This window comes from Homarus americanus, unplaced genomic scaffold, assembly GCF_018991925.1.
Source record: "Homarus americanus isolate GMGI-L3 unplaced genomic scaffold, GMGI_Hamer_2.0 scaffold26708, whole genome shotgun sequence".
Lineage (NCBI taxonomy): Eukaryota > Metazoa > Arthropoda > Malacostraca > Decapoda > Nephropidae > Homarus > Homarus americanus.
The window spans coordinates 27,810-40,953 of NW_024745061.1; the positions used below are offsets into that span (position 1 = coordinate 27,810).

At 34.2% G+C, this 13,144-nt stretch overlaps 1 protein-coding gene across 1 annotated transcript; it reads right to left on the bottom strand.

The window, feature by feature from the left end:
• Positions 1 to 727: 727 nt before the first annotated feature.
• On the bottom strand, positions 728 to 1,353 carry LOC121878288 (polyubiquitin-like). Its single transcript, XM_042384380.1, has one exon. It carries the CDS (start codon positions 1,310 to 1,312, stop codon positions 728 to 730), a length of 585 nt encoding a protein of 194 aa, XP_042240314.1. The 5' UTR covers positions 1,313 to 1,353.
• Between the last annotated feature and the right edge of the window lie 11,791 nt (positions 1,354 to 13,144).

Consider the following 13,144-nt stretch of genomic DNA (forward strand, 5'->3'; position numbering starts at 1 on the left):
CTAAGAATAACAAGTGGATAAGCTGTACACCACTCCCTGAAAGTCGGACTAATGCTATAGCAGTCTTAATTTGACTACTCGAAACTTTGAAAACCTATATACTGATGTCCTCCTCCTCCTCCTTCATCCTCACTCATTCTTATTTTAGTAAATAAAAAGCAAATAAATAAATGTATAGTTTTTTACTACCCTATATGATATAAAATTGTATTATTCTTTGTAAACTCTACCCAACCTATCCCAACATACTGCCAACTACCTGCTAGGTCACATTGCAAATTAGCCAATCGAGAAAACAAAAATAATAGAGGGTTGTATTATTCTTTGTAAACTCTACCCAACCTATCCCAACATACTGCCAACTACCTGCTAGGTCACATTGCAAATTAGCCAATCGAGAAAACAAAAATAATAGAGAAAACAAAAATACTCAGTTTTTCACATATATTTGCGGTTTTGTATTCTTTGTAAACTCTCCCAACATACTGCCAACTACCTGCTAGGTCACATTGCAAATTAGCCAATCGAGAAAACAAAAATAATAGAGAAAACAAAAATATTCACTTTTTCACATATATAGGTTTTGCAGTATGTGATAAAAAAAAAAAACAATGAATAAAATAATTTTAATAGTGTTTATTGGGGTTCGGTTAAAATAATAACAATGTGATTAAATCTTTTCCATTCCATACATTAAAGGAAATTTGAACATTTCATCCGGAATACTTTATTTTTTCATAAAGATCTGCATTCCTCTATGACGCAACAATACCAAAGGGGGGAATGTGATATCGTGTGAAGATTCTTCTACTTCTAGGATAATGGTCTCTCCTGTAAGGGTAAGGGTTTTCACAAAGATGTTGTTTTCTTTTCCTTCTCTAATAAGTTGCAGTGTAGATTCCTTCTGGATATTGCAGTCGGAAAGAATGCGACAATCCTCCAACTGCTTACCAGCAAAGATCAATTTCTGCTGGTTTGGGGGGGTGCCTTCCCTATCCTGAATTTTGGCCTTTACATTTTCAATGGTGTCTGAAGGTTCTACTTCTAGGGTAATCTTTCCTGTAAATTTCACAAAGATCTGCATTCCTCCTCTAAGACGCAATACAAAATGGAGTGTAGATTCCTTCTGGATATTGTAGTCAGAAAGAATGCGACAATCCTCCAACTGCTTACCAGCAAAGATCAATCTCTGCTGGTCTGGGGGGATGCCTTCCTTATCCTGAATTTTTGCCTTTACATTTTCAATGGTGTCTGAAGGTTCTACTTCAAGAGTAATAGTCTTTCCAGTGAGGGTTTTCACGAAGATCTGCATGATGTACTGCAAAGAAAACAATTCATTAGTAAAATTTTAGCCACAGTATAATTCTTAAATAATCTTAAATTTAAATATCTACAAGATTGTTGAGCATGTTATAGTAGGTAGCAAGGCAACCATTATATATGAAAACACAAGACTACTACATTAATATTTTATACACATATTGTACAGTACACATAAATCTTGGCTTTAACCAAAGTAACTACATACCCCCCCACACACACATACAGTATAGAGCAATAACACATGTACTCCACAGATGTTCATTTGCAGTCTATCTTCTGTGTAACCTAGCTATGCATATACAAATATAGAATAATAAAATTAAATACCTAGCATTTATGGGCTTTAGGCAGAAATGGCAGAAAGTTAGCCCAATGAAAATTGAGAGATGTGTAGGGCCAGAAGTAGCAGTCTTACATATAGAAATTGAACCGGCAGACGATGAACTTTATAATCCTGATCCGCTTTTGGAAGATAATTTGATCGGGGTATCTTCTATGGTGCTCCCACGGTGATTTTGGATTATGCGCTCATGGAGGTTATCTCTATGCCTTTGGTGGTTTGACTGTCTTAGGAGTGTGGCTGTAGTTTAGTTTTGTTACTGTTGGAAGAAGCAACGGAAGCACCACCACCACCACCACCACCACCACCACTGCGGGTATTACCAGATATCACCACACCACTAAAAATAAAACTGACAACTAGTTAGTATTACATTAGTATCTGAAGATGGCGGCTGCACGTGTGGAGCTCTCTTATAACGAGGAGGAGAAGGAGGAGGAAGAGGAATGTAAATCTTATCCGAACTACCTACTAGACTACATACATTTCCTCTGGCAGTCACAAGAGTTATGTGATGTAGAAATATTATTAGCTGATGGATCAGTTGTGAAGGTGAGTGAGTGAAACATTTACCTGTATTTATCTCCTACACTTTCTTCTCTGCCTGCCCTCCATCACCCACCTTTTATACCCATATCGAAGTACACCGTCCACACTCTACCCGCCGCCGCCCTAACTGCCCAGGAGTCTAGGACCAAGGAATAGTGGAAGAAATCTCCTAACTTCTCTGAATGCTTCCTAGAAGTGGTTTAATTTTTGGTTTGCTTCCTAGCAGTGGTTTGATTTTGGCTTGCTTCCTAGCAGTGGTTTTATTTTGGCTTCCTATTGTTCGACCAGTCTACATCTATAGGTACCTCACCGCACTGTTATTATGGCCTCTCTCATTTTACATCCTCCACTTGCCCCATGACCTCCTCCTATAGGTCCCAGGCCGTTACCAACACTTTTTCCTTCCCAGACAAAATATCCCTCCTCCCAGTCCTCCTCCCAGTCATAGGCCTGGTATTTGACGACATATTAATGTCACGTCAATCTTTATCATAACCAGGAACTCCCTCCCCCCCCCACCACCTACAAATTCAATCCATCTCTCATTTTTATTTAAACTTGACAAAACCTATGTTATGACGACGACCCTTCACCTAGACTTTTACGCCCCCTTAACGTACCCACCCCAATCAATAAACTAGCCCCCCTCGGGGACAAATATAAAAAAAAAAAAAACTGATGGAGATTACATTTTATTCCACAGGCTCACCGTGTAATACTCTCGGCGGGAAGCAAATATTTTAAGACCATGTTTACTGGTGGATTAGCTGAAAAAACAACACAGTCAATAGAAATGAAGTTTATGAAACCAATATATTAAAACTGCTCATCGAGTTCATATATACTGGTAAGGGAAAACATTTTAAGTTTTCATAGTGCTATGCTATATGTAAAACAAAAAGAAATAATTATAAATAGAAAATTTATTTTTGTTTTTTAAATACTTTAGGAAACATCAAGATAATAGTGGAAAACGCACAGGAGTTAATTGCGGCTGCAAACATGCTGATAATGTCCCGTGCTGTACTTGTTTGTACAGATTTTCTCAAGAGGGAACTTCATCCATCTAATGCTTTAGGAATTTACCGGTACGTACAGTATAATAATTAATTATTTTCAAACTATTTATATAATATGTATTTTTATCTGCACCTATACATAACTAATTCCATATTTATTTTATTTTAAAAAACAGGTTTGCTGAGGCCCATAATTTAGTAAGGTTGCTGCATTCTTCGCGGGATTTCATCTTCTCCAATTTCGTAGAAGTGACAATGGAGCAAGAATTTCTTGAGATTCCGAAAGAAATTCAACTGTATTTTTTGGATTCAGAGTATCTTCATATTGACTCTGAGTTTCAGGTAAAATATAAATAATTTTTTTTATTTAATATGTACAACTTTCAATTGACTTTTACAAAAATTTGAACTCGAATTTATCTTTCTCTATTATTTATTGCAGGTATTCTCTGCTGCCATCAGATGGATTACACAAGCACAAGATATAAATAATAGATATTGTTGTTGGAATTTTGACATTTTAAAACGACTGAAATTGTCTTTAATTCCAAGTAAACTAATAGAAAAATCAATTAGTGAGTGCTCCGCTGATATCAGATTGAAGGTTAACCTTAAACAGCACACAAACTTGGCCAAAAGGGAAGCCTCGTATGTCCAGCCAAGAATTTCTACACGAAAGAAAATTTATGTCTTAGGTGGACAAAAGAGAGAAATCTGTGTCCCCTTTCGAAGAACAGATCTGTTTACATATAAAAGTGTCGAATGTTTTGATATCTTTAAGCATAAATGGCATAAAGTTTGCCCCATGAAAATTGAGAGATGTGGGCCAGGAATAGCAGTCTTACATGGGAAAATTTTCGTTGTTGGAGGGGAGATAGAAATAAAAAAACGGGGACATGATAATCAGATTTTGGCAAATGGTGATGTTTATAATCCTCAGAAAGATAATTGGACCGGGATATCTTCTATGGTGCTCCCACGGTGTGATTTTGGATTATGCGCTCATGGAGGTTATCTCTATGCCTTTGGTGGTTTGACTATCTTTAATCGTTGGACGGGATCGACCTGGAGTGATGCGGTCATATCCCAAACGATTGAAAGATATAACCCTATTGCAGATGAGTGGAGATTATTAGAGTCAAATATGCCAGAAGCTAGATCCAAGTAAGTACAATAACCATTTTCAAATTGGATTTACTGACTGATAGTGTGAACTACTGATAATAATGATAAAATGTAGCAGCGGCCTGTCTTTTTTTTTTTTTTTTTTTACAGCATGGGTACAGTAGAATATCAAGGTCTTATCTACATTGTTGGTGGATATACGTACACTCGCAAGCCCATGGGTGATCTTCTCTCATACAATCCTGTGACAGGGGAGTGGAAGAATCTACCACCAATGATAGGTCGACCAAACCCCCCCAGGCGCAACGACATTATGAGTGTTGCAGTTTTGGATAACTTTTTGTATGTAGTAGGTGGTGTTCAGGAGGAAAAATCAATGGAAAGATATTCTTTTGAACAGGTAAGATTATTTACCAGTGCTGTACTTATGAATTCTTACTATTATATACAACAAGATTTGAATTACAATGATGTAGCTAGGATGTGGAAGAATTTTTGTAATACTGTAGTGAAAAGGGAGTAAAAAATTGTATAACCTCCCTCCTCCCCCCTTCCTTTTACCTTTCTTCTTTTACTTTCCCACAGAACAAATGGTTTAAGTGTTCATCAATGTATTTTGGTCGAAATATCCCAGCAGTTGTCGCCACAAATGTTGCCACAAATTCTCTGTTATATGTCATAGGTGGTGACAGTTCTGAGAACTGGGTAAGGAAGAATGGAAATAGAAAAATGAAATATATTAATATTCCTACATATCTTAATAATCAGTTTTAATCTAAAGCCTAAAGTATTTATTTTCTTTTTTTTTAGATGTCTGTCGCTAATGTGGAGTATTTTGATCCTAAGGATAACAAGTGGAGAAACTGTACACCACTCCCTGAGGAACGGTGTGGTGCTAGAGCAGTCTCAATTTGAGATTATATACAATAAGGTTTGAATTTCAATATTGTAGCCAGGATGTGGAACAATTTGTAATACTTAGTGAAAACGGATAAAAAATTGTATAACCTCCCTCCCTTCCTTTTACCTTTTTCTTTTATTTCCCCACAGAACAAATGGTTTAAGTGTTCATCAATGTATTTCGGTCATAGCCCAGCAGTTGTTGCTGCCACAAATTCTCTGTTATATGTTATAGGAGGTTACAGTATAAATTATGATGAACGATTTGTAAGGAAGAATGAAATATATTAATAATTCCTACATATTTTTATAATAATCCTTTATAATCAGTTTTAACCTAAAACCTGAACTATTTTTTTTTATTTTTTTTATTTTTTTTTTTTTTGATGTCTGTCGCTAATGTGAGTATTTTGATTCTAAGGATAACAAGTGGAGAAACTGCTGTACACTACTCCCTGAGGAACGGTCTGATGCTAGAGCAGTCTCAATTTGACTCCAATCAAGATACCTTCCTTCAAAACTGACATTGTCCACTCCATTTAATCCATCCATTTAAAATAAAAAAAGCTCGCTTCCTGTGTCTTTAACAGAAATTGAAAAATATCAACAACCAAGTCAATAAACACCAGCCCACAAGTATATTTACTGAAAATAACCAAACTACTATACCGTTGAAGTTGAACAAACAGAGCTGAATGTTATTACTTTTTTGTCGGATGCTCAGAAATGATGGGGTGTAGTGTAACCCAATTGTACAAATATTATTTTTAAATTTTACATAAATGTAATCCACCCACCATCTTTTTCTTCTTCTTTGGTTGCATCCAGGGAAAATCTACGAAAACTAATTTATCCTTTCCTTCGACAGGTATAGATCATTGAACTTACATTCGTCCCATTCCTCCTCTTCTTTCAATATTACATCAGGAAAATTATCCTCCTCCAATAATACTCCATCATCAGGTAGCAGCTTACAATTATCGTCTTCGTCGTTGGTATTCTTCTTCTCGTCGTCCTCATCCTCTAATGGTGGTGGTGGTGGTGGTGGTGGTGGTGGTGGTGGTGGTAGGGCTATGTGTTTTTTTCTGTGTTTAATCAGGCTATTCGGCCAATAATATTTTTTAGTACAGAATTCACATTCCAAAGTTTTCTTTGAGCTGTGACGCAACTGGTGATAGCGAAGACTGTTTGGACTACTTAAAACCTTGCCACATATTTTACAGCGAAACTTTGCTTCTTTTTCTTTTATGTGTGTTTTTCTGTGTTTATTAAGGGTAGTCTTATAATGGTTGCTATTCAGGGCTTGTTCGAGAAACTTTTTTTTCTTGGCGTTGTCGAGATAAATCGTCTGCAGTAACCTCCATCTCGTCAATTCGTCCATAATATCCTCGAGGCGGCGAAGTACAAACAGACTACGTAGATCCTGTCTAGACAGACCCTTTTTAAAGGAGTATAAATTCACTATGGAGCAACTCGAAGCATAAAAGGTGATAGACAGACCCTCAGATAGCTCTCATAACGAAAACTGGATTTTAATTCCAATATAGAAATACAGTACAAAGACTGTTCTCAGGCAGCTTCTTTGAACATTCCAATTACCACGCTTAACTTACCAAGGATAAAGAATAATCTATTTCATATTTTAAATATGTTTTCATTTTAATTTTAATATTTGTATACTCTGTTAGTGATTAAATAGTAAATAAAAAATATAGTATAGATTCCATTTCTCCTTTCATCAGAAAACCCTCGATTTTAGGCGGGCGATTTACGTTATAACTCGCATTTTCATATTCAAATTTTTAAAAACACGTTGGGGTTGTGTGGAGAAGCAAGTTCAGAATAAATTATTGTTGCCAAATATGGTGTGTCTTGTACTTCCTCCTTCCTCTTCCTCTTTGAGTTGAGTTGTAGCAGATTTAATTCAGACAAGGGGGGTACATCATTGAACTCGTATTCCCCTCCACATCAAGATGATCTATTTCTCCTTAAGTTTAGGTGGTTGTAGTTTAATTTCATCTTCCTCCTTCTTAATTTCATTTTCCTCCTTCTCCTCTTCCTGTTGTAGTTTACCCTTATTTCTCGGTGGCATTCTCCTTGCGTCCTCGTCCTCTGGTAATAGTGGTTGGGATATGTATGTTCTAGTGCAACCCAGGCTGTGTCGATCCAGGTTATTCTGCCAATAATAATTAGCGTTTACATCTAAATAACCCATTGTGAAGCAACTAGTGATGAAGGTTGTTTGTATTACTTAAAATCTTCTCCGCGCCACATACGTTACAACTGTTACCGGAGGACTCAAGAAGCTGACTACTATTGGCTGTAGAGAAAGGATCTTTAAGTAGGTAGTACAAGTAGCCTCTCTATCACCAGTTGCATCATAGCTCCCCCAAAAATCTTTTTTAATGTAATATTTCTATATTATTGGGTGGGCTAGTAATATGTTAGGGTAGTAATTAACAAGAAATAAAAAAATCCCGAGTCAGGCAAATCCGCCAAAGAAACTCTTCTATAAGGTTGTAGTAACATTGTAGTGGACATTGCCACGCTAAACTTACCAAGGATAAAAAATAATGTATCTTATTTTAAGTAAGTGTTTTAATTTTAATTACAATACAATTTTATCTTCTCCTCCCTCTTTGTTAATAGTTATAAATTGTTATACCGTGTCTACAGTAGAATGAAGAAATATTTCTCACTAATGCGGCCTCATCTAATTAAAGGAAATAACCACCTTATTTCTCTTGGTAAAAAAATAATTCTCCTTCTCCCCCTCTTCATAAGTATCCTCTTCCTCCTTCACCTCTTCATAATTATCTTCCATTTTCACCTCTGCATCTATTTCCTTCTCTTCTTCATTATTCTCCTTCCTCTCATAATTATCTTCTATTTTCATCTCTTCGTTGTTGTCTTCTTTAATTTCTATTTCTTCTTTCGAAGCTGAAGCAGAAGCAGATGAGAAATTTAATTTAGTAGTAGGAAAAACACTACCACAAACACTCCTCCTTCTATTAGTTTTCTGTTTAGATTTCTCAATAATAGCTTTCTCGACATTCTGCATTGTTATTGTTGTAAAGAGAGAGCATTAACTGAGGGTGTTGTACGTTAAACTCCCTCCTAATATATATGCTCTAAAGTGATGAGTCATATCCTGCATCTATCAGCTAGCTACTTGAAGGAATGACTCCCGTTTATAATTTAAGAAAAGTTATTATTTATAAAATTTAAGGATTCGCTTTTCTTAAAAGAAAAGAAATCTGGAAAACCCATCCCAATTAAAATAAATTTTGTGTGTATTGTGTATTTATTAGTTTCCATTCATTAAAACTTAACTAATAAATGATCGATTTTGTGTTGTTGGTGGCGGTTGTTGTTGTTGTTGTTGTTGTTGTTGTTGTTGTTGTGGTTGTTGTTGTGGTTGTGGTTGTTGTTGTTGTTGTTGTTGGGGTGGTGGTGGTTGTGGATACATCATATTATTATAATACAGATAGGGATGATATTGAAAATTAGATGAAGATGATGAATTATGAGGGTAAGGTATAGGAGGAAGGAAAGGTGGTGGTGGTGGGGGAGGAGGATACTGATACAATGATTGGGCTGTAGTTATAAATGGTTGTGGTTGTGAAATTTGTAATGGTGGTTGAGGTTTATTGTTATTTTGTAAAGTATGCCAGCGATAATATGCCAAATTGTTATTATTTTCATCATGTGTTTTTCTTTGTATATTGAATAAATTATGAAATCCATCATCAAGAGTATCTTGGAGTTTATTATTTTTATCTGTACTTTCCTGACACTTTTTTTCGTCTGATTCGTCATTATAATTTTTAATATAGTCTTGTATAATTTTTATAATTTGGGTATCTTTTATATCCGCAGTCAAATTCAGAGGTGGACGTAAAGGAAATGTCGGCAAACTTTTAAGTAAACCTGATAACGCTTCTATAATAAGACTCAAATTATCTAAATTTATAGTGTTTAAATCATCAACATCAATTTGGGGTAATCTTATGGGAGGTTCTATAATGTTAGTATAAAAATCTTCTAAATGTATCGGATTTATTGTTTGTTCCTCTCCTATTTTTTGAAAATGAAAAACTTGATCCATTTTTATAATGTATTTTTTTTAAGGAAAAACTGCCAACATAGTGATTTAATGTGCAAAGTCCAAAATTCTGTTGAAAGTGTTATATATATACCCCATTTATGAGTGACGCATCACCGACTTTTTGGGAAAAAATATGCTATTTAGATGTACTTTTCTATTGATTTAGCGAAAAATAAAAGGAATAAGGTTGAATAATGTAAAAAAACATTTTAAAACCATAATCCAATATATTACATATCCATTCATAAACAATTTTCGGTTTTTTAAGTTAAACACCCATAATATTGCCGCTTAATACTTAATTGTGCAAACTTTATTATAATTGTCATCGATGTTGCTTATTTATGTTAAATGGCAATGGGGCTGCCGACTAAGACTTAGTGGGTAGTTTTCACTATTTAGTGTGGCATATATATAGATATATATATATATATATATATAGATATATATATAGATATATATATATAGATATATATAGATATATATTGACTATATATATAGATAGCAACATATATATATATATGAAGCCTTTTCCTCCCACTATAAACATATATCTAACCTTATGCTTATCTGCCTTATATATCCTTATATATATCTGCTGCTGTATATATATATAGATATATATATAGTATGAGTATGTAGATATATATGCTTGCCTTATATATATATATATATATATATATATATATATATATATATATATATATATATATATATATATATATATATATATATATATATATACACAGTATAAGTCCAAAAATCCGGATGCCAAAAATCCGGACCACCCCAGAATCCGGACTTTTGGAAATCTAATTATTATTATTTTTTTTCTTAGCGGGCTTTTGTGTGTATGTGCGCATGCGTGAGCGCCACAGCTGCACAGCGACAACAAGCGACCACGTGGTCTCCACTTTAAAACGAGCAATCAAACTGTGACAACATACCGTATATACTCATCTATAAACCCCCCCTCGTTTATCTGTCGACCCTGATTTTTTGACCAAGAAATCGTTAATTTATGATATTCCTCGTTTATAGTTCGACCCACGTTTTTGAGGGTAACAACAAAACCTTCAGTAAAAACGCTCTACGTCCTATAAACTGAAACACGAGTGCCGAAGGCAAATTGTTTACCATTTATTATTACAACACTTTACACTGAAACGCGGGTAGTTTCAACAAAAATATTGTATATTTCCATTCAAGTATTTATTCAAGTCAATTAGGAGGGAATATTATTGTAATACAACAGTTTTTTAACTAAACCATTCGAAAAGTGATTACGGTAACATCTTTTGAACGAAAGAAAGCGAAAGTCATTGTTTTCGTCACGATTTTATCCCACTTTCCACTTTAATACGTACGTCATTTCAGCAAAAATATTACATTTCCGTGAATGTATTATATCAAGCACAGTATGAATAGAATATCATTGTAATATAACAGAATTTTAACCGAAAACTATTAAAAAAACGAGTAACATCTCAAGAACATCGGAAGCTAAGGTAAAGTCTTTTGTTTTCGACATGTATTTTATCCTATTTTACATTGAAATACATCACGTTTCAGCAAAACTACTATTTATTTCCGAGAATATATTCATTCAGGCGCAGTTTAGGTAAAATATACGTGTGGTGTAATAGTTTTTTAACTGAAAACGATTCGAAAAACACGTACCCTCTAGCCCTGTACAAGGAGAGGACTGGGAGAAGAAGCTGTTTGGTGCTGCAGACGATGACAAAGAAAATTATTTTGATGGATTTTAATGAAAATATTCAGAAATATGGTATCGTAATATTTATTCAAGTCAATTAGGATATTATTGTAATACAATACAACAGTTTTTTAACTAAACCATTCGAAAAGTGATTACGGTAACATCTTTTGAACGAAAGAAAGCGAAAGTCATTGTTTTCGTCACGATTTGATCCCACTTTCCACTGTAATACGTACGTCATTTTAGCAAAAATATTACATTTCCGTGAATGCATTATATCAAGCACAGTATGAATAGAACAATATTTTGAGTCTTACTCTTTCCATTTACAGATTACTGTACAAGCCCATAATAATGGCTCCTAAAGTAGATAAACTTCGTTGTGTGAAGAGAAAGAAGAACACGTTGAAATTGAGTGACAAACTTGAAATAATTAAGAAACTAGTACGTGGTGTGAGCAATACTGTTCTAATGGAAAATACAACATTGGAAAGTCTACAATTTATGATATCAAAAAGGCAAAGAATAAAATTCTAGAATTCACAGCTTTTTCATTAAAACTGCTCGTTTTGATAAATGAAGCATGCTATATTTGCTAATGAATAAACTATCAAAATGTACCTGTTCATCTCTTCTTTAATCCTCCTTAAATTTTAATTTTAAAAGTACTGCCTGAGAATCCGGAAAATCCGAAAATCCGGACCGACCCAATCCCCAAGCAGTCCGGATTTTTGGACTTTTACTGTAGATATATATAGATAGATATATATAGATAGATATAGATTGATATATATAGATAGATATATATATAGATATATATATATATAGATATGTATATAGATATATATAGATATGTATATAGATATATATATATAGATATGTATAGATATATATATAGATATGTATAGATATATATATATAGATATGTATAGATATATAGATATGTATAGATATATATATACAGATATGTATATATATATATATATATATATATATATATATATATATATATATATATATATATAGATACAGATATATATATAGATACAGATATATATACAGATATATATATATGCATATATATATATATATATATATATATATATATATACAGATATATATATATATATATATATATATATATATATATATATAGAATATATATATATATATATATATATATATATATATATATATATATATATATATATATATATATATATATATATATATATATATATATACAGATATATATATATATATATATATATATATATATATATATATATATATATAAATTCTTACGTCTCACGTGTGAAAATCAACCATGAGGAGCGTTGTTCTCACACCTGGACTTGGGAAATTCTAAACACCTTACCACCGTTTCTCTTAACATGCATCACACAAGCTCAGAACACACCCATACTGGGGAGATAAAATGTCTCTAAGTACCCACTAGACTCCTGGTCTCAGTGTGTGACCGCTCATTCACTCAGACTGCCTCAACGTACACTCAGTACATCCATGAACCGGAGGAGAGTGACTGTCAGCCGATTAGCTCTGTCCAGCTGAGGGAAGGATTCTATTTTCCTGTTCTGTAACGAAATTTTCTGACTGACCGAAGACACGTGGTGTTGTGAACCGAAGTGGGAAGAACTGATCAACCAATGCTGATGCTGGTCCCACGTACTTTAGTTGTTGGGGTCACTCGTTCACTCGGGAGGTCCCAGCTAAAACCTTGCTAACCAGTAACTAGCCTGCTCCAATCGTTCCAATCGCGACAATCGCCAATCATCAATCGTCAATTGGCAGTCGTCAATCCCAGTCATCAATCTCAGTCATCAATCTCAGTCAAGTGGGTTCTGCCGAAACCCTGCAATGAACTCTCTGTTAGCTCTTGTTAACTTCTCCTCTGCCCTATCTAAACCCTGTCTGAGATCTAATAAAACTTACTTGCTACACTGGAGACATGTGCGCGAGGAGACCAGACCACGTGAACGTTTTTCCTGGAAGGACGCTCAGACCATCCTGTCTGTTTTTAAGGCTTCCCTGTGATTGAG